Genomic DNA, 21,404 nt, shown 5'->3' on the forward strand with positions numbered 1-21,404 from the left:
AGGAGTAATTCCCAAGTGCCGAGCTAGGAGTGAGCCTTGAGCCATCACTGAACATGGCCCTAAAACAAACAATAAAAAGGGAGTGGGGGATGAACCCCTTCACAACTATTATTTACACAAAGTAGATATATTGAAAGTTGTCATGATTACCATTATTATCTCCCTATTGCAGGGAGGAAAACTGAGGTGAGATCACAGAAAAAGGCACTTTATGTGAGGGAGGTCAGAGCAGATATGGCAGAAGAAGATGGTGCCTGCAGGCTCTCGCTGCTACTATATTCTTTCTAGTGCTCCCACACTCTAAAATCTGGAGCTCTAACTGCACACTGGACTTGCCTTGAAAGGCAGAGATGCTGTCACCTCAGCAGAACAGCCTGGCCACACCTGTTCCAGGGGGAGGGAGAGAACTTTTCGGCACCTAGGCCCCTGTGGTACTGTGGAGTTTTCCATGAGGGGAGCGGCTAAGGGCTATTTGAGGAGACTAACCCAAACTCTTGTGTGGGGAGTATTATAAATGTCTCTCCTCCACTTCTCAGTGCATTGCAGGTGGGTGGAATAAGCTGCACCTTGAGTCACCTTGCTCAGCACCTCTGTCACTTCTGCTCTTTATTGCAAGGGGAATAGGGAGACATAAGGCCATCTCAAGGAATCTCTGGCAAAATTCCCTTGCTATATATATGGTTTCTTCAGGGAGCACAGAAGGGAAAAAAGTAGTTCAGCTAACATCTGCGGACCTGGCTGTCTTGTTTCTCCTAACTCCTTACTATGCAGTCAGTTCAGAGAATACCAGGTCCAAAGGGTTGTGAACTTATGGGAAGTCCTGCAGTTCTGAGAGAACAGGTAGCTCTATATAAGTTCTGTGCTAATGTACTAAGTTGGAAACACAAAGCAAACTATGTGCAAAGTAGAAATTTGCTGAGCCTTCCATCTGGTTATAGGTCTTTTAACTGTGCATATCCTGTACCTACTAAGTTCCTGCTATGGAATATGTACTTAATATAGTGTGCTCTAAGAACAAAAAGATTCCTTCTCCAGCTTAAACAAGTCTTTGAAAGAAAAGTCCACTTGGATTCTCCATCCAATATGGCAAGATGGCAGTCACTATCCACCCCCTATGATGACTTAACATTTAAATATAGCTTCTTGTGTCCATATTAGATGTGTCATTTGTAGGACCTGATCAGTAATACAGTGAGTGGGCAAGGCACTTGCCTTACATGCAACTAACCAATGTTCGATCCCTGGCATCCCATACGGTCCACCTAAGCACTACCAGGAGTAATTCCTGAGTGCGGAGCCAGGAGTTGCACAGCATAGCTGGATGTTACCCCAAAACAAAACAAAACAAAAAAAAGATGTATCATATGTATAAAATCTGACTGGTTTCAAAGCCTTACTTAGTATGAAAAAGAAAAAATATCAACCAAAAACATAGAAGCTGGAGAGAATACAGGGGTTAAAACACTTGCTTTGCATCCAGACGATCCTGGTTCAAATCCCTGGCACAAAATATGGCATCTAAGTAATTCCTGGGGTCACTCCTGAGCTGTGAGTTAGGAAGAACTCTTGGGCATTACTGCCTATGGGCCAAAACTTACCCCCATATACAAAGTAAAATACTGGGGCCAGAGCGATAGCACAGCGGGAGGAGCTGACCCAGGATGGACCTCAGTTTGATCCCCAGCATCCCACATGGTCCACCGAGCTCAGGATCTGAGCGCATAGCCAGAAGTAACTCCTGAGCATCACCGGGTGTGACCCCCCCCCAAAAAAAGTAAAATACCTTTAATATTTTTAACATTGATTGCATATTAAAATGGCATCTTTAAAACACTGAACTAAATAAAATATATTAAGCCTAATTAAATCTGTTTCATTTTACATTTTATAATATGGCTGCTAGAAAATTTTTAATTACTATCCGCTTCACATTATATTCCTCTTGGAAAGTTCTGCTGTAGACTAACATAGAAGCCTGTGAATTAATTCTCAACGCCTATAATCCCAGCAGCATGTCAAGAGTGGCACCGAGCAAGTGGCCCAGTGACTGCTGGCAGACGCCTTGACCAAACTAGGTGAGAGATGCCACATCTGTGAGAGGTGACTGATAGAAATATTGGTCCTCCTGGGGTGTGTACTGGAGAGTAAAGTCCAATATATGAGTGAAAATTCTAGAATGTGTCATGTGAGAACAGTGCCCTCTATTTATGAGCTCTCCTGGGAGAAAACCCCACACCACACACGGTCTTTGCTCCTGAACCACTTGCTTCATTCCTGAGTGCAGGGAAGTATAGTCAGGGAGAAGTGAGACTCGGCCGACAACCAGAGAAGGGCCTTCCCAACAGACTGCTGAGGAAGGGAAAGCAAGTAAAAGGGAAGGTCACAGAGGAAGGTAGGCAACCAAGCACAGTGGTCTGAACCATCTGTCCATCCGCCAAACGGTCCCTTTGTGACTTACATTGAACTTCGTAGGAGGCTAGGACCACTGCACTGTTAAGAGGGCAGGTTAACCTGTGGGAAGAAATAAATAAAGGAAAAGAATAAGAACCACCAACACACACACACACACACACACACACACACACACACACACGCATCAAGGAAATGAGTGCCTTTTACTTCTTGGCTTAGATACCCTGAGTCATAAAAACACTTTCATGGCAACCATCTCAACTACTCAAGATAAATGCAATACAACAAAAAAATTTTTTAGGAGTAGCGTTTTTTCCTTGTTTGAAATAGCAGGCATGGGACCAGAGAGATAGCATGGAGGTAAGGCATTTGCCTTGTATGCAGAAGGACGGTGGTTCGAATCCCAGCATCCCATATGATCCCCCGTGCCTGCCAGGGGCGATTTCTGAGCATAGAGCCAGGAGTAACCCCTGAGCGCTGCTGGGTGTGACCCAAAAACAAACAAACAAACAAAAAAGATAGCAGGCATTATAGGGCTGGAAGTGATTATACAGTCAGTAAGGTACTTGTGTTCACATGCCCTGGTTTGTACTTGGGCCCAGCACCCCAGAAGGTCTCCCCAGGAGTATGTTCTGAGCACAGTTGGTGTAGTCTGTTACCAAAATAAACAAATAACAAAGAACTATATGTATTTATACAAATACCAAAAGGCATAAAAGCCTAGTGTTGGTCAGGGTTTTGTCTGGTCAGGCATGGTCAGTTTATAGGCAAGAGGCACTATACCCTCAGAGCAGGGAGCTGCCTTCACCTGTATCTTTGTGGTAAAAATGTGAGTCTTTTCATCTCTAGGTAAACCCCTAATTTCTGTTCATTCTGATCCTTGATTGTACACTTTTTGATGGGAAAAATTTAAAAAGCAGTTTGAATTTTAGAACTCCTGTAATTTTCATGCTGCTCAAATTAATTCAAATAACTGGCCAGAGAGAAAGTAGAATGGGTAGGACACTCATCTTACATGTTGTTGACCCAGGTTCAATCCCTGTTATCCCATATAGTCTAGTCTCCCAAGCCAGGAGTGCTGAACCAGTGCTGAACCTAAGCACCACCGATCTGGTCCAAAGTGGGGGCGTGCCTTAGAATTAAGATTTCTGGGTGGGGGGGGGGGGAAAGATAGCACAGCAGTAGGATATTTGCCTTACATGTGGCCCACCTGGGAAGGACCCAGTTCGATTCCCAATATCCCATATGGTCCCCCAGTCTGGCAAGGGAGATTTCTAAATGAGGAGCTAGGCTTTGTAATCATTGAGCATTGCTGAGTGTGACCCAAAGACCAACCAATCATATGAAATCTCAAATTTCTGGCCCTCCACCAAAAACCCACAGGTGCAAGTTGGACCTTGTTCTCATATCCTTTTTAGCCCACCATGTTCCCAAACACCCCTTTCTGCTCACAGCTCCATCTCTGTTAAAGTCGTATTCCTTTCCTTTCTCCAACCAACTCTGGGTTTGAGAGTTTGCCTACGGGTTTGGCCACCTGACTTAGAGTAAGGTTCACTGCCAGGTAGGGGAATATTTGGGAAAGAAGCCGTCTAAAACTGAGAAGGGGGAAGGAAGGAGAAGCTGGCAGGGTGGGGCTACACTGACTTTTAACAGTCTTCCTAGCAATCCTGTGGCAAGTGAAGAAAAACAGTTTCCATGGCAGCCCGTGAAGTTCCCAAAATGTGACTCACTCTCACCTGATTCATGTGGCTGGCCGCCTGGGAGCTCCCCTTTCTGTCCACAGGGCTGTGGACTGGTCCTAAAGCAGCCAGTGTAGGAAGCCCTCCTGCTTGGGAAGGGCACCATCCTACCTCCCACAATCTACAAGACCTCCACAGCTCCTTGGAGATCTATTCTCCAACTAGAGCACTATTCATCTGTTCAATCTGTTCATCGGAAGATCCTGAAAGCCCGATAGAAGAGCAAACCCTAGCCATTCAAGGTCAGTCAGACCTCAGCCAGAGTCCCCAGCAGATGGAATGGGCCTAAAGAAACTTCAGAGGGACGAAAAAGGTTTGACCGCAAAGGAAGAGACTGTCCCCCGAGTAAGAATGCAGAAGATAAAAATTTCTAAGAAATCTGTTGAGAATGCTCACTCCAGAGCGCAAAGAGCCCATTGTGGGTATTCTGAGAGCTTCAGCTCTGCTCTAGGCTTGATCCACCACTGGGCTATGCTATGACTTCGGGTCTCCATCTGCGGGTCTCCATCTGCTGGACAAGCATGGGGTAATTGGCATCAAGGAGATAGTGCCCCCTTGGGTAATGCCTATTCTTTTTTTTTTTTTTTTTTTGGTTTTTGGGCCACACCCGTTTGACGCTCAGGGGTTACTCCTGGCTATGTGCTTAGAAATCGCCCCTGGCTTGGGGGGACCATATGGGACACCGGGGGATCGAACCGCGGTCCTTCCTTGGCTAGCGCTTGCAAGGCAGACACCTTACCTCCAGCGCCACCTACCCGGCCCCAAGTAATGCCTATTCTTGCCAGTTCAAGCATGGTGAGCCCATCCAACGCCCAGGAGGTACATGATCGTGGGTCAGAGAGACAAAGGACTTCATGCCACCCTGAGATACACCTGGGAATCGCAGTTCTCTGAGAGCTGGTGAGAGCCTAACCACAGCTCTGACAAGCCCACCAATCCAAAGGCCTCCAACCCAAAAGGCTTCTCCCTCCCCAATACTCCTCCTGTCCCAGGTGTAGCTGCTTGGCCCCTGGGAGCCCCTACAGGCTCTGACCTCACCTCCTTCCCCACAAGGCTGCAGGCCATCTTGGGCAGTGTGTACAAGGTTTCCTAAGACCCTTCTCAGTCAAACTCAACAGACAGGAGCGGAGAGAGTTGAACGGGAAAGGTGTGACAGGTCTCCCCTGCTGGTGGCTACCCTCTCTCTTCTTTTTTTTTTTCATCTTTTTTTTTGGGGGGGGGGGGGTCACAGCTGGCAGTGCTCAGGGGTTACTCCTGGCTCTATGCTCAGAAATAGCTCCTGGCAGGCTCTGGGGAACATATGGGATGCCGGCATCCGAACCACTGACCTTCTGCATGCAAGGTAAACACCTTACCTCTATGCTATTTCTCTGCCCCTTCTTTTATCTTTTAAGCCAGTCAGATTGAGCAGTGGGGGGGTTATATTCCAACTTTTGTGATACTATGTTAATAAGTTCTGATAAACCACTGCCATCAGACCAGCCTACCCTCTCTCTTCTAAAACAAAGAGAATACAAAGCAGCTGGAGGAGGGAGCATAGCTTAGGGTTTCCTCTGGGTTGGTGTGGAGCTTCTCTGAGACGTTCCACACCCTGAGATGGGCCTGTTATGCACAAAGTGCTGAATCATGGGCAGATGCTCACATCTTTGAGCAAAACATTTCGATGAGAGGAAAATCAATCACTTGTGTTTGTGGGTAGCTCAAAAGTGATTCCAAATTCAGCCTGATCTGTCTTCCTAAATGAAGGGTGCCTGTGCTCAACTGGAGCCCTTCCCTCTCTTGAAAATGTCTCAGGTTTTTTTTTTTTTTTTACCAGAAAGATAAAAATGCCTTTTGAAATAAAAATGAAAATAACCTTGAAATAAGTCTTTCATTTCTGTGCCTCTCTGAGCTAAACGCCCAAGGCACAGAAGCCTGCAAGAAGGACACTGCTTTATTGATCCAGTTTGGATTTACTTTTAATATTGTGACCAGAAATCTATGACAAACACTCCAACAGAACCTGAAACTGTGCTAGTCTGGCAATGGGCAGGAAAAAAAGAAAGAAAAACTTTCATTACCTTCCTTCACAAATATCCATCTTCAGTTGTAAGAAATACAAATGCCTAGGGAATAATTGCTTTCATTAATTCAGAACACTCAAATTGAAAGAAGCAAAAACAGTATATTTAATGAATCAAAGACAAGATCTATACATTTTAAAGACCAAAACAAAACAAAAAACAAAAACCCAACAACCTAAAAGCACTTTTCTTTTCTCTTTTTGTCTCGGACTCAAGTATTAGGCAGGATTAGGCACAATGCAAAGTGGCCCCTTCTATCATAGTGGCTCTGGTGGTGAGGATGATTTCCAGCTAGCCTCATGCCCATAGGGGCCTGGAGTGGAAGCAGTATATCTACCAGCATCCCAGCCCCCCCTTCCCGTACCACCTCCCCCACCTGGGATCTTCCCTACCACACTCAGGATGCAGCTGTACCACCCAGACCCACAGGCCTGCTGCACTTGCAGCCCCCGCATGCTGACAGGCCACTGTTTCCAACACAGCAATGCACACCCACATTCCCTCTGCAGGAAACTGCTGGGAGGAGGGCTGGGAAGCTACCTCCTTGGCTAGGGTGCAGTTACCCTGATGGGTTTTTTTTTCCTTCTCCCCCAATCCCAGTTAACTGTGGGTGCCTGAGCAAAGGCATAACATCAGTCAGCTTTAAGCCACCAGGCTCTCCATCCTTGAGCTCCCAGCAATACAACTTCAAAACCTGGGCTCCGACTTGGGGACAGAGCTTAGCAAGCCACCAAAGGCCCTTGCCCAGTGTGGGGTGCGGCCTGAGTGCGTTATATTTAGGGAGGCGGCATACATGTGACACTTGGCGTTCAGCTCCCACTCCTTTTTAAAACCCCGACTCAAGCGGGATAGACATTCCAATGTCTGGCCAAGATGATAAAAGGGAAACTTCTTGAAACATAATACACACAGAACAGAAGTGTTCTGAGGTAGAGGGGAGAGAGAGTTTTGGCTATTTAAACAAAGCAGCCTCATTATTCCTTCAAAGGTACATAATTGAAGGCTCAGAGACATGAACACTTCAAATGACTTTATGGTCTCCTATTTGCAGAGTTTGGGGCTGGGGCTGTGTGGTACATCCTAATTGATCACTTCATTTCAGCCTCTTAATAATGGAGGCAGGACCACTATGTGTTCTCAAACAAAGGAGGGCATTCATGTCCCTATAGGTTATGTAGTATCACTATACCTTATTTGAACCTCAACCTTCATGTCATGATTTAAGAAAAAAAAAATCTAACCTACAAATTTCTTGTTGCAACAAATGATTTATAAAACAAAATCTCAGGGTCGGTTTCAAAGTTTTGCTCTTACTACTTTGACTATGATTATGATCAAAGGGTCACGAGAGGTTGAGCACCAGCCTTGGGATGTGTGGCATGCATCTGCTGATTCACATCGATTCTGTACCAGCATCTCTCTCCTGCCCACCTGGGAGAACCTAATCAGTCTTTTCTAGCTTGTTTCTATGTTTATCTAAGCTGACATTCAACCAGAATTAAGTGTCCTCTCCCACGAAGCTACTGAGAGAAAGAAGAGAAGGGAGAGAATTATAGATAATCCAATGGTAAGCTGGGCTTTCACTGATGAGCCCAGCTAATCAGCAAATCTTCCTAAGGATATAAATGAGAAGCCGAGCTGGAGTTCACCATTCATCAAGTGCTCCCCTGTCAGATCTTCAAGTTTCTGAGTCACCTCTGTGCCATCATAAACAAAGAGGCCAGATTGGTGTCATGAAACCCAATGCTTAGGAGACCTCCAAGGAATCTTGAGGGAGTCTACTTTTGAGTGTGCCCATAAATGAAAGTCTGTGTACAATGAAATTAGTTTACGGGCTCAGCAGGTGGGCAGGTTCACGGTAAAAAGAGGTGCTGACTTATTAAGATTAAAGGAAAGTCGTTGAAAGAGACGGAGGCGTGCAAACCTCAGAAAAATAATCATCACTCACAAAAGAAGCTCGGTGGATGGCCCCAAGGTCAGAGGGAAAATGAAAATAAAACAATAAGTAGCTCTGCTTAGATCTTTACAAAAGAGAGAAAACAACAAATGTAACACATCTATCCTCCTTCTTTGATGCTTGAGAATTCAATTTCTTCACCAGGGAATGTCCTCATAGAAAGGCTATAGAGCTGGGACTTAAGATATCTGTAAGGGATACAGGCACAACATTTTTCTCTCTTTGGTACTGAGAATCAAAATGCATTTTGGGGACCGCATCAAGTGGTGCACAGGGCTTATTCCTGACTCTAGATTCAGGGATCACTGGAGATCAAATGGATGCTGGGGATCTAACCCAGGTTTACTGCATGCAAGGTAAGCATCCTACCTATAGCCCCAAGCAAAATACATTTTACTATAGGCTATGATTTTTTTTAAAATTACCAGTTAAAATTTATAATGCACACATTATGGAACATATGCAATGCACATATATATATATATATATATATATATATATATATATATATATATGTTCCATCACACTGCTTTCATTACTATTTGACTGTTTTTATTTTTGGACCACTCCTAGCAATGCTCAGAAACTATTACTGCTGGCTCTGTACTCAAGGGTGAATCCTGGCAGTGCTCAGGGGACTCTATGTGGTGCCAAGGAAATAAAAAAAAATCAGTATTGGTTATATGCAAGACAAGTGTCTTACCCACTGTACTAAGTCTTAGGCCCCCATCACACTGCTGGGAAACTGTCCCTTGTACAGAAGTTGCTATGGATTAATGAGCCTGGAAAATCCTTCAGGGTTCTTTTTTTTGGTTTTTGGTTTTTGGGCCACACCCGGCGGTGCTCAGGGGTTACTCCTGGCTGTCTGCTCAGAAATAGCTCCTGGCAGGCACGGGGGACCATATGGGACACCGGGATTCAAACCAACCACCTTAGGTCCTGGATCGGCTGCTTGCAAGGCAAACACCGCTGTGCTATCTCTCCGGGCCCCCTGCAGGGTTCTTTAACACATATTCTCAGAGGGCATGTGCTTGGGCTCAAGGACTGTCCACTGAGTGAAGTGTTCAGCTTCAGAAGCATCTCTGTGAGCCAGCTGTAGGTTCTATGTGCTCATCTCAGGCTGGACATCTCTCAAAGTGATCTCTAAGCTAACCCTCATGACAAAAAGGCCAGATGTCTGCTATTGGAAAGGGGAGAGGAAGGCCATGGTGGCAAAAGAGAATAAGAGGCTTATCTTTGGTCTTTTAACATCTAAAAATGGTAGAGTTGATCATCATTTAAAAAAAAAAAAAAAAAAAAAAAGGATAAACTAGCTGGCCTTCCAACACTGAGACAATGTGCTTTGATGCTGGGTCTCAGTGAGCACAGAAGGGGATTGAATAATCAGAGACATGCCTTCCCTAAGAAAAGTGAACAAACATACTGTCACAAAAGGGCTCAAAATTATAGTGGGGGAGAGGAAGTGGCTTGCACAGTCCCCGGTTAGAAGAGCTACAAGGCTTCCTGTGTCCTCGTCCCCAAACACCCGGACAACTGAAAAGCCAAGAGAGAGTCAGGGCAAGCCAATGCCAGGTCCTCAGGGATAAACAAGTCCTGGGACAGACATCAGCCTTTTTCCTTATCTGGTTCCCAGGCTGCCTGCACCTGCTGATTCACAGAGACAGAAGTTGGGCTGGCTCGTTCTCCTTTGAGCTCCTACATTCTGAATCCAGAAACAAGCGCATGGCACCGAGTCCCTTCTGTAAAACTGTAGCATCAGGTCTGAATGATTTCATAAATTGGTTTCACAGACGTCTCTGTGTTTGCAGAAATCAACTGTTTTCTTAGAGCACGGGGTGGGTTCAATAGGCAGGGGACCATGGGGACTAAAGCCAAGAAGTAGATAGGGGTGTGCTGGAGAATGACACCATTTCTGGAGGCAACAAGAGGAGCCCAAGACAGAAAGCTTATTAGCCAACAATAATTTCAACCTACCTCTCCACACATACTAGTTTTCACTTGGATATTAATGGCTGGTACAATTCTACACAAGGGAAATTTCTGGCCACAGTAATCAGATAAAAGAATACATTTTTTAGTGATTACTCATTTTTTATATACTAAGTTTAAGAACTTTAAAAAGAATCGTATTACCTGGTTTGTTCTTGCTGCAGTTTGTTGGGATCAGGTATAAAAAATCTTACTCGAAAATGCAGAGTACAGGGAAAACCTCCTACAACATTTTTCAAAAACAAATTAAATTTTCCCTTAAAAAGAGGCAATGTTTGTAAAGCTGCCACTCTCCCCTAAGGGATGCATTTTTCCACCAGACCACAGCCTTTTGCATCAGTGAAAGGACTAACTTCAACATAGGAGTGCACAGTTAACTGTTCAGAAATTTTCAGTTTACAAGAAAATAATTTTGTACCATTAGCATAGAAGGATCAGTGCTCTTCTTTTGAGGTCTAACTTAGGACTGTGTTCAAATAATGAATGCATCCCTTCTTCTGTATTTGGAGCCTGAGACATCCTTAAACAAGAAATCATTACACACACACACACACACACACACACACACACACACACACACACACACACATTTCATACTTTTATAACATTAGTCTGCATCTAAATCACTTTCAAAACAGTGCAGAAGGGAAGCTCCATAAACAGAAGCCAACAGGCCTATGTAAGGGGATCACATGAGTGGCCTGCCTTGGGTCACTCTGGCGATGACAAATAATCAGAATTACAGCACTGAGGCTTGGAATTCTACTTCGCCATGTTCAAAAGATCTTTTGTATCGGCAGATACTTCATGCTTCTAATGCATGAAATGAATTAGATACAAAGTGAATTGCATAATTGATTAACATATCCATGTATGCTGCATAATCAATATCCTCAAAAGAAGCTTCGTACACCATCATTAAGAGTTAATTTCCTTGCTCAGCTAGTTAGTTAACCCGTTTCTCTCCCTAGACATGGCAAAGTCAGTTGTGTTGCTGAGATGTGAAGCCTGTAAATACCTGCTGGCCCCAGAGACATGCTCAGCAACACCAGCAGTAGAGGCATTTTCACCACTGCCTGCCACCTCTGGTCCTCTAGATTCTTCCCTCCTCTCTTTAGCACTTTCTTTCCTTCTTCCTGGCTTGCTGTAAACATTCCGATGTGATGTGATATATGCACCTTTGTGGAATCTCTACAGATGACTGGGGACCAAAAGGTGGAGCCATAATCCTGAGTGTACCAGGGGACAGCAAGGTCCTTCCAATGCCTGGGGATGCCAGCCCAACTCTAATATGCCATTTTTGTCTCCTGGCCTTTCACAGTCTCCTCTGAGCCCCCAGAGTATCCTCTTTTGGTACTCAGTGCCTAGAACTGTCTGTACTATGGTCTGTGGCCCGACATCTGTCTGTCTGGGATTCTCTGTGATGGTAGAATCACGAAGTATAGTGCAGTGCCTTGCCAGTGTGCACTTGACACGCTGCCTCAGTGAGTGAGTGACAGAATGAATGACAGTCATGAACTAACCTCTGGTTCCAAATGGAAAACAGGAAGATAAACACCTAGATAGTGATTTTGTGCTTCTTGTGAGCACTTCTGAGTACTACGGACATACTCATGGGAGGTTCAGGTTTAAGGCTTTGTCTGTATGTGAGGACAAAGCCAGAACTACTTGTCTTCACTCCTTTTTACAAGAATACAGGAAGAGATGCGTGCTTGTGGTATTTTGTATTTGTATCAATTCACCCGCCCTCACCCCTCAACCAGCTACTGGTCACTCCATGAGAGGAGAGAGGAATTGCGAGGGATGCAGAGAGAATGTGAAAAGGGGCTTCACTTCAAGTAGCTTTTGGTGTGCTGTGGGGGGACAGGAGGAGGGTGAGGATGTAGGAAGCAGAGCATCATAGCAGTTGCAAGAACAGGAGGTCTGAGGGGCTTCACAGAATGGCAAGCAGGAAGGTAGGAGGGCACACTGCATTCCCAAGAAAGGGAGGCATTGGAGAAGAGGATTGAGGAGGGTGTCGACAGCCAGCTTAGTCTGCGGCACAAGGGGCAGAAAAAAAAGGTTGGACAATCAGGCTGAAAACAGTTCCAAGCAGAAGGTGGGATGCAGCTTGGAAAATCCATCTAACCAGGAGTTCATATCCTGGCTAGTGAGCTAGGCTGTGTGTAGTTGGCATGGCTTTCCTATGCCTCCATCTCCTACAAATGGCACTGTGCTCTGTACTATGGTCACGTGTGTGAATATATCCGATAGGTGCTGTTGTTCCCCGAGGTTCCCTTTCATCTTTCCCTGCTCTGGAAGCATCACAGCTTGTTCCAAAGACAGACAGGGACACACTGGCTCACTCTCACTGCTCGGATCAATACAGTTCAGGTACCGACATTACAGCCACACTGCTGGCAAGAGAGAACAGGGCCACACTGCCTTGCTAATACTCCATGTTCACTGAAACAAGAAGGTCACACCCACCTTTTAACTGCTTCCTGATGGGTTTACTTGATTCCAGCCATCTCTGTTGGGTGAGAAAACACAAGCTATAAAACCAGCCATGCAGGCGTCCAGAGTGTCTTCAAGACAGGACACTTACAGGGGATTCTGTTGAGTCATCTCCATGCTGCAAACCAAAATACTCCTTTTCAACCACACCCAAATGGTTGTATGCCAGATCCAGGAGAACTTGACCAGTATCTTGCTTCTAGGAAAAAATAAAAGGAAAAAAGGAAGGTCATGCTTTTTTCTTTTTAGACAGATTTTTTTCTCCAAACCGATTAAGAATTGATATTTAAAATGTTTTTGTTACAGGCTAAAAGGAATTAAAAACATTCAGACAAGGGCTATAGAGGGAGGATAAAGGGTAAAGCACTTGCCTTGCATGGAGCCAGCTAATGTTCAAGTCCTGGCACCACAAATGGTTCCCTGAGGCCCACCAGGAGTCCGCTCTGAACACAGCTGAATGTGAGCCTAACTCTGGTTAACTATGTGCCTTCCCCCCTCTACTACCTCCCTAGCCCCTCTATCCCATTTAAAGAAACCCTTCAGGATTGAGGAGTTAAGTCAACAGGCTGTGTGTAGACTCTATGCAGAAAGCTCAGGTTTGAGCCCCCATATCATATGGTCCTTAAGCTCTGCCAAGAGTGACCCCAGAGCACTGGCAGGTCTGGCCACCCAAAAGAAGGAACACTTCCAGAAACTTCATGGTAAGGAGTTAAGCTGGGGGACTGGAGTGATAGTATAACAAGCAGGGCACTTAGGGCACTTAGGGCCGGAGAGATAGCATAAAGGTAGGGTGTTTGCCTTGCATGCAGAAGGACAGTGGTTCAAACTGCAGCATCCCATATGGTCCCCCGAGCCTGCCAGGAGCAATTTCTGAGCATAGAGGCAGGAGTAACTCCTGAGTGCTGCCGGATGTGACCCCAAAACAAAGCAAAACAATACAAAAAGCAGGGCACTTGCTTTGCATGTGGCTGACCCGGGTTCAATCCCTGGCATCTCAAACTGTCCCCTGTGAACCTCTAGGAATAAATCCTGAATGCAGAGCCTGAGTAAACTCATCATCACCAGGTGTGGCCCAAAAACAAATAAACAAACAAAAATAAAGAAGTCAGGGGCCAGAGCGGTGGCTCGAGTGGTAGGGCGTTTGCCTAGCACGCGCTAACCTAGGATGAACTGTGCTTCAATCCCCCAGTGTCCATATGGTCCCCAAAGCCAGGAGCGATTTCTGAGCATACAGCCAGGAGTAACGACTGAGCATCACTGGGTGTGGCCCAAAAAGCTAAAAATAAAAAAATAAATTAAAAAAAAAAAAAGAAGTCATACTGGGCTTTTTCTACTCTGGAAAAGTCCATGTCATCTCTTGAGCATGTATTTCTCTTTCCTCTCACCATTCTTTAAGTTAATTTCTTTATATAAAAACTGATTTACGAGGGCCCAGAGAGATAGCACAGCGGTATTTGCCTTGCAAGCAGCTGATCCAGGAACTAAGGTGGTTGGTTCGAATCCCGGTGTCCCATATGGTCCCCCGTGCCTGCCAAGAGCTATTTCTGAGCAGATAGCTAGGAGTGACCCCTGAGCGCCACCGGGTGTGGCCCAAAAACAAAACAAACAAATAAACAAACAAAAAACTGATTTACAGGGCCAGAGAGATAGCATGGAGGTAAAGTGTTTGCCTTGCATGCAGAAGGTCAGTGGTTCAAATCCCTGCATCCCATATAGTACCCCGAGTCTGCCAGGAGCGATTTCTGAGCGTAGAGCAGGAGTAACCCCTGAGCGCTGCCGGGTGTGACCCAAAAAAACCCAAAACAACCAAAAAACTGATTTACTGGGGCTAGAGAGCTAGTACAATTGGTAGGGTAGTTTGACTTGCATGCAGGCAACCCATGTTTGATCCCCAACATCCCATATGGTACCCAGAGCAACACCAGGAGTAGTTCTTGAGTGCAGAGCCAGAATCACTCTTGAGCACCACCAGGTGTAGCCCCCAAACAAAACATAACAAAAACAAACAAAAAACTATTTTACTTCACTAAAAAAAAAAAAAAAAGAAAAAAAAAGGCATACCATATATGTGAGAAGCTGATCTAAAATAATGATTTGAAGATGATTTATAACACCAGGAGCTTAATTTGACTAAGTTCTTAAGCTGTCTTAAGAACTTAGCTGAGATTCCTGAAAAATAGCAACTGAGGTAGAAACTTGACATTGTAGGAGAGAGAAAGCTTTGTCTGGACTATCCCTACAGAATGTGAAGCCCAAGGGTTTCTGCTGGAGTCAGAGAGAGTGTAGAGATCTTCCAAGGAGGATCCTGTGCCTCCCGGTCACCATAGGCACTCAGATCCACACAGGGGAGGCCTCGGTAGCTGTACTCGATATCTGTGGCCTATGGACTGCCTGTCAGGGGCCCATAATACTCGGGGTACTAGGGACACAACAGGAGGACCATGTATAAGGTCAGCAATGCAAGCCCAGTGATTGCTGCGGGCCTTTTCCCTCCTGGCCCCAAACCCTCCATGCAGTTGCCAAGAAAAGGCCTTCTCAGCAGAGAGCCAGGCACAGCAAGGCAAACCCAGGCCAGACTCAGGGACAGCAGGACATCTTTTGGAAATCCAAAACTTTGTTTGACCAGGTCAGCTTCTCAGGAATCCTTAAATCAAATCATTGAACTGGAGGACAATAAGAGTCCGAAATAGACTGGGTACAAAGTAAGCGAAGGTGGCTGTCTTTTTATTTTTTGAGTGCTTGAGATCAAGTAACACAGATTAAAATAAAATAGGTCATAAGGACAAGGAGGAGGAACAGTTCACTATCATGGCTCCTCCTGCAAGTTGCTTTCTGTGGAAGGTGTGGGGTCAGCCACCATGCCCAATTCCCATAATCTTTCTCATTGCTACAGTTCCTCTAGCCTCCCATGAGGGCCTGGAAGACTTTGCTGGTCCACGTAGCACAAAGTCTGAGAAACTCTCCCTTGTCTTAAAGAGCTACTTTTCCTCCTGACTGAGATTTTTTTCAGTACAGAATCAAATGTTTAATGTGCACCAAAGACTAAAAACTGTTGAACATATCAAAAGGAGCCAGACAGGAGAGTATGGACACTTTTTTGGGTGAAGACTCCCTAAACTGTCCAGTGATACTGGTTGGGCAATGTAAGTCCCAAAATGCAGTGTTGCTTGGGCCAGATGTGCTGGGGGACATGTAGGGCCAACAAGCAACAGTGCTGGGGATAAAACAGAACCTATGTGTGCCAGGCAAATGCATTTGACTCAAATGACCCCTTTGAGTCATTTCCCCAACTTCTTATGTCACCCCTCCCCAAATGCCAGAGCTTGAACCCAGGGCCTCAGACACGCATGACAAATTCTCTACCACTCACTGAGCTACATCTCCCACCCTCTACATCCATTGTCCATTTGTGATCTTTACTCTTTATGACTAGTTGACACGGTCACCATCACCATCTCCTTGGCTGATGAGCAAAGGAAGGTCTGGGCGAGTGGGCAGCTCGGGCTGGACAGGCTGATGGCCTGACTCAGATGTGTGGGAGGTCGGCGCCTGCATGTCTCCACAACATTGGAGTGCATGACTCATCCAGGCTCTATTCTGTCCAATTCACCCAGTTCTCAAAAGGAAACTAAAGCACAATATAGTAAGAGACACACACATTTACCACGGTAATAGGCCTCATCCGCAAGAGATCATCTTGGCCATACCAACTCTGAATGAGCCACCAGCCTGTCCCTGGGCCAGTCCCAGAATGACTGATGCCCCGGTTGGCCTCCCTTTTGATACCTGCTTCTGGTCCCAAGATGTTGTAAGTAAATTCCCATAAACAGAGAAACAGAAAGCAAGGGAAGATCTTGGCTTCCACAGGACCTCCCGAATCAAGTACAATGTGAGTGAAGTTTGGAGCCAGCTGCTGAGTGCCGAAGGAAGCAGCACTGAGAGTAGCGTATTATTACCAAGGACAATTTAACTCGAATCAATCACAGTAGCTGCCACCATAACTTCCTGTGATTATCGCTATTAAAGCTGCTTTTTGCACTGCTCTTTGTGGGCCTCATCATGGCTCCCTAAAAGAGGTCCCTTCCTCAGTTTCTCACTTGCTCTTGGTTTTCTACTCCCCTGTGGCCCAGCTGACTTCATCCAATTTCCAAGCATGAAACACTATCTCTACCATGGTGATATCCACATTTAGATCTCAGCCCAGATCCTCTGTGAACTCCTGACATTAATACTCCAGAGCATCTCTACATACATGAGGAATAGGAACTATCAACCCAACAACTGAGCAGAACTTGCTACTTCCATCCTCCCATAGCTACCCTTCCCATCTAACTCCAGTTCTCTCTGTGCTGGTGACTTCAACTCAAAACCCTGAAGTCACTTTGAGGCCTTGCCCATGTTTCATCCTCCGTGGACGAATCCCATCAGTTCTGTCCTCTGAATATCTCCAGACTTAGTGTGATTCCTCTCCATTGCCTCCATTCCCATTGCCCCATTCAATGATCCTTTCCCTGGGATTGGTACCAGGTCTCTGAGCCTAGCTTGTACCCCATACCTGTCACCAGACACAGAAGAGTCAAAGGACTAAATGGGTCCCATGGTGGCAGCTCTTTTCCTCCTTTAGATCAAGCAAGCTCCCCACAGCACCTCCACTACTCCCATTTCCTCTCTGTCTGTCCACCGTTACTCTCTGTCCTGATTGTCCTACTCCTGATCCACAGCTCCACACCTACTACAACCACACACACACACCTCAGGCCGGTGCTTTGCTGTTGCTTCTGCCCAGGGCTCTACCACACACTTCCTCTAGGTGACTTTTCCCCTCTTCCCAGTAAGGTCCGCCCTGAACCACATCTATGAAATGTCAGCTGGTGAGCCAGAGAGATAGTTCAGGAGGAAAGGTGCTTATGGTACAAGAGCAGTCAACCCCAATTCTATCCCTATAACTGAATATGGTCCCCTGAACACTATCAGGAGAGGCCCCTAAGCACTGTTGGGCATGGGTGTGGTCCCCAAAAGTGAGTCCCATGTGTGGTCCTACCCTGACATACCATGTCCAGCCTCCTTCCCCTACTGTAAAATTCTTCTCAACACAGGAGATGATTATATCCAGCACATATCATCATCTTAGGTCCACTCTCTCCCTCTAGGATATGAGCTTTATTTATTTAAAAATAGAAGCAGCAAAGTTATATAAGATGGCCTATGTTGGGGACCAGAGTGATAGCACAGCAGTAGGGCATTTGTCTTGAACACTGCTGACCCAGGACAGACCTGGGTTCAAACCCTGGTATCCCATATGGTCTTCCGTGCCTTCCAGGAGGCTATAATTTCTAAATATAAAGTCAGGAGTAATCTCCGGGTGCTGCCTAACACAAAACAATAAAAAACAAAAGATGGACTATGTCTTAGGGCTGGAGAGATAGCACGGGAACTGAGGTGTTTGCCTTGCATACATTCTCTAAAGCCAGGACTGATTCCATTCTTGGCACTATTCAGAATTAGAGCACAGAATTAGGAATAGCCCCTGAGCACTAGTGACTATGTCCCACCTCAATAAAATAAATAAAAACCTTCCCCCAATAAAAAAAAAAAAAAGAACAAAAATCAATTGTAGAATGAAAATAACTGCTTTACTCCCCCCAACCCTTTTTTTTTGGGGGGGGGGGTTCCTAGTTTTTAAGGCCCCACCTGGCAGTGCTCAGTGCTTATTCCTGGCTCTGTGCTCAGAGGTCACTCCTGGCAGGATCAGGGCACCATATGTGATACTGAGGATCAATCCCTGATCAGCTACAAGCAAAATAAGCTCCTTCCTTGCTGCGTCATTCAGCTGCCGTCACATGGAAAGGGGGAAGCAAAGTGGTGGACAGGCTTTATTAGGGTCTCCCAGTCCAATCTCAATACGTGAGATGGTCTGAGATCTCCAGCTTTCATTTTAAGATAACTGTTTTCTTCGTTTTCATCCACCCAGAGATGAAACTCTTCCTTAGGGGCATGAATTCAGGAAGAACCATTTCAAGAACTTACATTAACTTTAAAGGTCTGAACCAAGCCATCTAAAAAGCGAATGCTGCAGACAACTTCGGATCGAGTTTTCTCCTTGGGCAGCTCTGAAGCACGTATGTTATTAATTCTTCCACCCAACGCACGTAGCCGGGAGGTCATAACTATCGCCGGGTGACCTGGAATGCAAGATACACCTGTTAATTTTGGGAGAAGCATATTGCCAAGCACAAGGCGTCCTCCAAGTCCTCAGCCCCCTTCACCCCTCCGCTGTAATCTTCACAACAACTCAGATCATGGCACCAGATAACATTTCCATTTGCTTTCTGACTTCTAAGAAGCTCCAAGTAGAATGTATTGCTCAACAATGTTCACAGTGTCACAAGACTTATGTTTGGCCTTACTTACTGTCTCCATGGCCTAAATCACCTAATTTCATAAGTTTGAAGCAAATGATTGATACTATTCTATATGTGTATAATGTTATTATATATGATGTGTATTATAACATATTACATACATTGATAACAAATGGTGTTATTATATGTAGATATGTGTATCTGACCCCAAGACTTAACAGAAAATTTAAAATTCTTTAAAACATTAAAATCTGCTGGAAAGATAGCACAGTGGCGTTTGCCTTGCAAGCAGCCGACCCAGGACCTAAAGTGGTTGGTTTGAATCCTGGTGTCCCATATGGTCCCCTGTAGAGGCATGCAGCATGCATATCTCCATTATCAAGAGAGGCACACGCCAGATGTGTTTTCTGGCTTTCCTGGTGCAGTGCCTAATTTTCCTCCCAAGAAATATTTCAGCCAGAAGGCCCGTTGGAGAGGTTAATTTCTTTTTTTTTTTCTTTTTTCTTTTTGGTTTTTGGGCCACACCCAGCGGTGCTCACGGGTTACTCCTAGCAGGCATGGGGGTGGGGGTGGGGGGGACCATATGGGACACCGGGATTCGAACCAACCACCTTTGGTCCTAGATTGGCTGCTTGCAAGGCAAACGCCGCTGTGCTATCTCTCCAGGCCCAGAGGTTAATTTCTTAACCCCTGCGTGGATTACTGGCTATATTTCTGACAAGGCTGTGACATATTTCTCTTTTCCTTTTATTTGATTTTGTCTCCTTTGCTAACTAAAGAAATTCGGCCTTAGTTATCCTGCAGTCATAAAGAAATTTCAGTACCAAAGAAAACTGCTAGAAGGTCCCTGCTGGCTTAGTATATTTGCAACTCAAAGTCCAGCCAGCTACCTCTCTTTCTGTCAGCCTATTTACTTCTAAAGGCCAAGTCATCTTCAAGACAATGGTCTTCTCTCCCTGCCTTTGAGCACCACAGCAGAATGACTGCCTCAGGGACTTTCCCTGTCACTTTGAATACCTGCTTACAAACAGGTTTGGCCAGTGTAAAATTAGGCTATTTTACTAGGTTTAATTCTGTACCCCTTTCTTTAGTTTTATCTCTTTCTATTACCAGATCATAGGAAGTGGGTCTTAGCCCCTAGCTAGAATACTATTTCCCTCAGGTTAAGAATATTTGTTATGGGGAGGGGGGCGGGGGGGGGGCAGGCGGTGGCGCTGGAGGTAAGGTGTCTGCCTTGCCTGCGCTAGCCTAGGACGGACCGCGGTTCGATCCCCCGGCGTCCCATATGGTCCCCCAAGAAGCCAGGAGCAACTTCTGAGCGCATAGCCAGGAGTAACCCCTGAGCGTCACAGGGTGTGGCCCAAAAACCAAAAAAAAAAAAAAAAAAAAATTTGTTATCAGGAGAAAAACAGGATTTCCTGCTATCCCTTAATTTACATCAGTAATGAGTCCTAGGGCCAGGTACTACTTTGATATGTAAGAAATTAGCCTTCCTTTTATCCTCTGCCCTTTGTTCCCCTGGAAATGCTTTGCATACCAGAGTTGTGCTTAAAATGTCATCCACTGAAAAGTAAAGTTGTCTCTCCTCTCATAGAGGCAGGTCCCCATAGAATGCATTTTGTGTGGTCTCAATTATTTCATATTTCATATTCGTCCGCTCGTGAACCCGCTTTCTTTCCGTGAAGGTTTTCTGACCCCACTAAGGTTTTGCTTAGGAAAGCAAGACGTCTGCACAGGTCCCCTGTGCCTGCCAGGAGCTATTTCTGAGCAGATAGCCAGGAGTAATAGCCAGGAGTACCACCGGGTGTGACCCCCCAAAAAAAAATTTAAAAAGGGGCCGGAGAGATAGCATGGAGGTAAGGCATTTGTCTTTCATGCAGAAGGACAGTGGTTCGAATCCCGGCATCCCATATGGTTCCCTGTGCCTGCCAGGGGCGATTTTCTGAGCATAGAGCCAGGAGTAACCCCTGAGCGCTGCCGTATGTGACCCCCCCCCCCAAAAAAATTAAGATCTACTAATAAATCAAACTGCATTACAAACCTTCTATTGGGTTGGAGAAATAATATAGTGGGTAAGGAGCTTGCCTTGTAATATGGCCAACCACTATTCAGTCCCTGGAGGTTCGGTCTCTGGCACCACATATGGTTCCCTAAGCCTAGAAAAAGTGTTCCCTGAACACAGGAATGTGCCCCAACCCCCGGCTTAAATAAATAACTCCAAAACTTCTACTCATTAAAAGACAGTATATTTAACAACAGAGAGAAAAACTCTGAGGTTTTTATACTGATTTTATACTGTTTTATACTGATTTACAAAGAATATATAAAAAGGGACAAAGACATTGCTCAAGGGGCTGGAGTAGGCTTTATTTGCAGGATCCCAGGG

General features: G+C 45.4%; 1 protein-coding gene across 1 annotated transcript in view; it reads right to left on the bottom strand.

Annotated features, from left to right (window-relative positions):
* Window positions 1–18,835, bottom strand: part of PTPN3 (protein tyrosine phosphatase non-receptor type 3) — a 78,133-nt gene extending 59,298 nt beyond the window's left edge. The window contains exons 1-6 of the mRNA XM_049784499.1: window positions 18,684–18,835; window positions 12,748–12,855; window positions 12,630–12,672; window positions 10,305–10,383; window positions 6,212–6,256; window positions 2,459–2,511 (exon numbers count right to left, since the gene is read on the bottom strand). Coding sequence (XP_049640456.1) covers window positions 2,459–2,511; window positions 6,212–6,256; window positions 10,305–10,383; window positions 12,630–12,672; window positions 12,748–12,855; window positions 18,684–18,821 — 466 coding nt within the window. The 5' untranslated portion in view covers window positions 18,822–18,835. The remainder of the gene's footprint in view (window positions 1–2,458; window positions 2,512–6,211; window positions 6,257–10,304; window positions 10,384–12,629; window positions 12,673–12,747; window positions 12,856–18,683) is intronic.
* Window positions 18,836–21,404: the final 2,569 nt, after the last annotated feature.

This window comes from Suncus etruscus, chromosome 1 (genome assembly GCF_024139225.1).
Source record: "Suncus etruscus isolate mSunEtr1 chromosome 1, mSunEtr1.pri.cur, whole genome shotgun sequence".
Lineage (NCBI taxonomy): Eukaryota > Metazoa > Chordata > Mammalia > Eulipotyphla > Soricidae > Suncus > Suncus etruscus.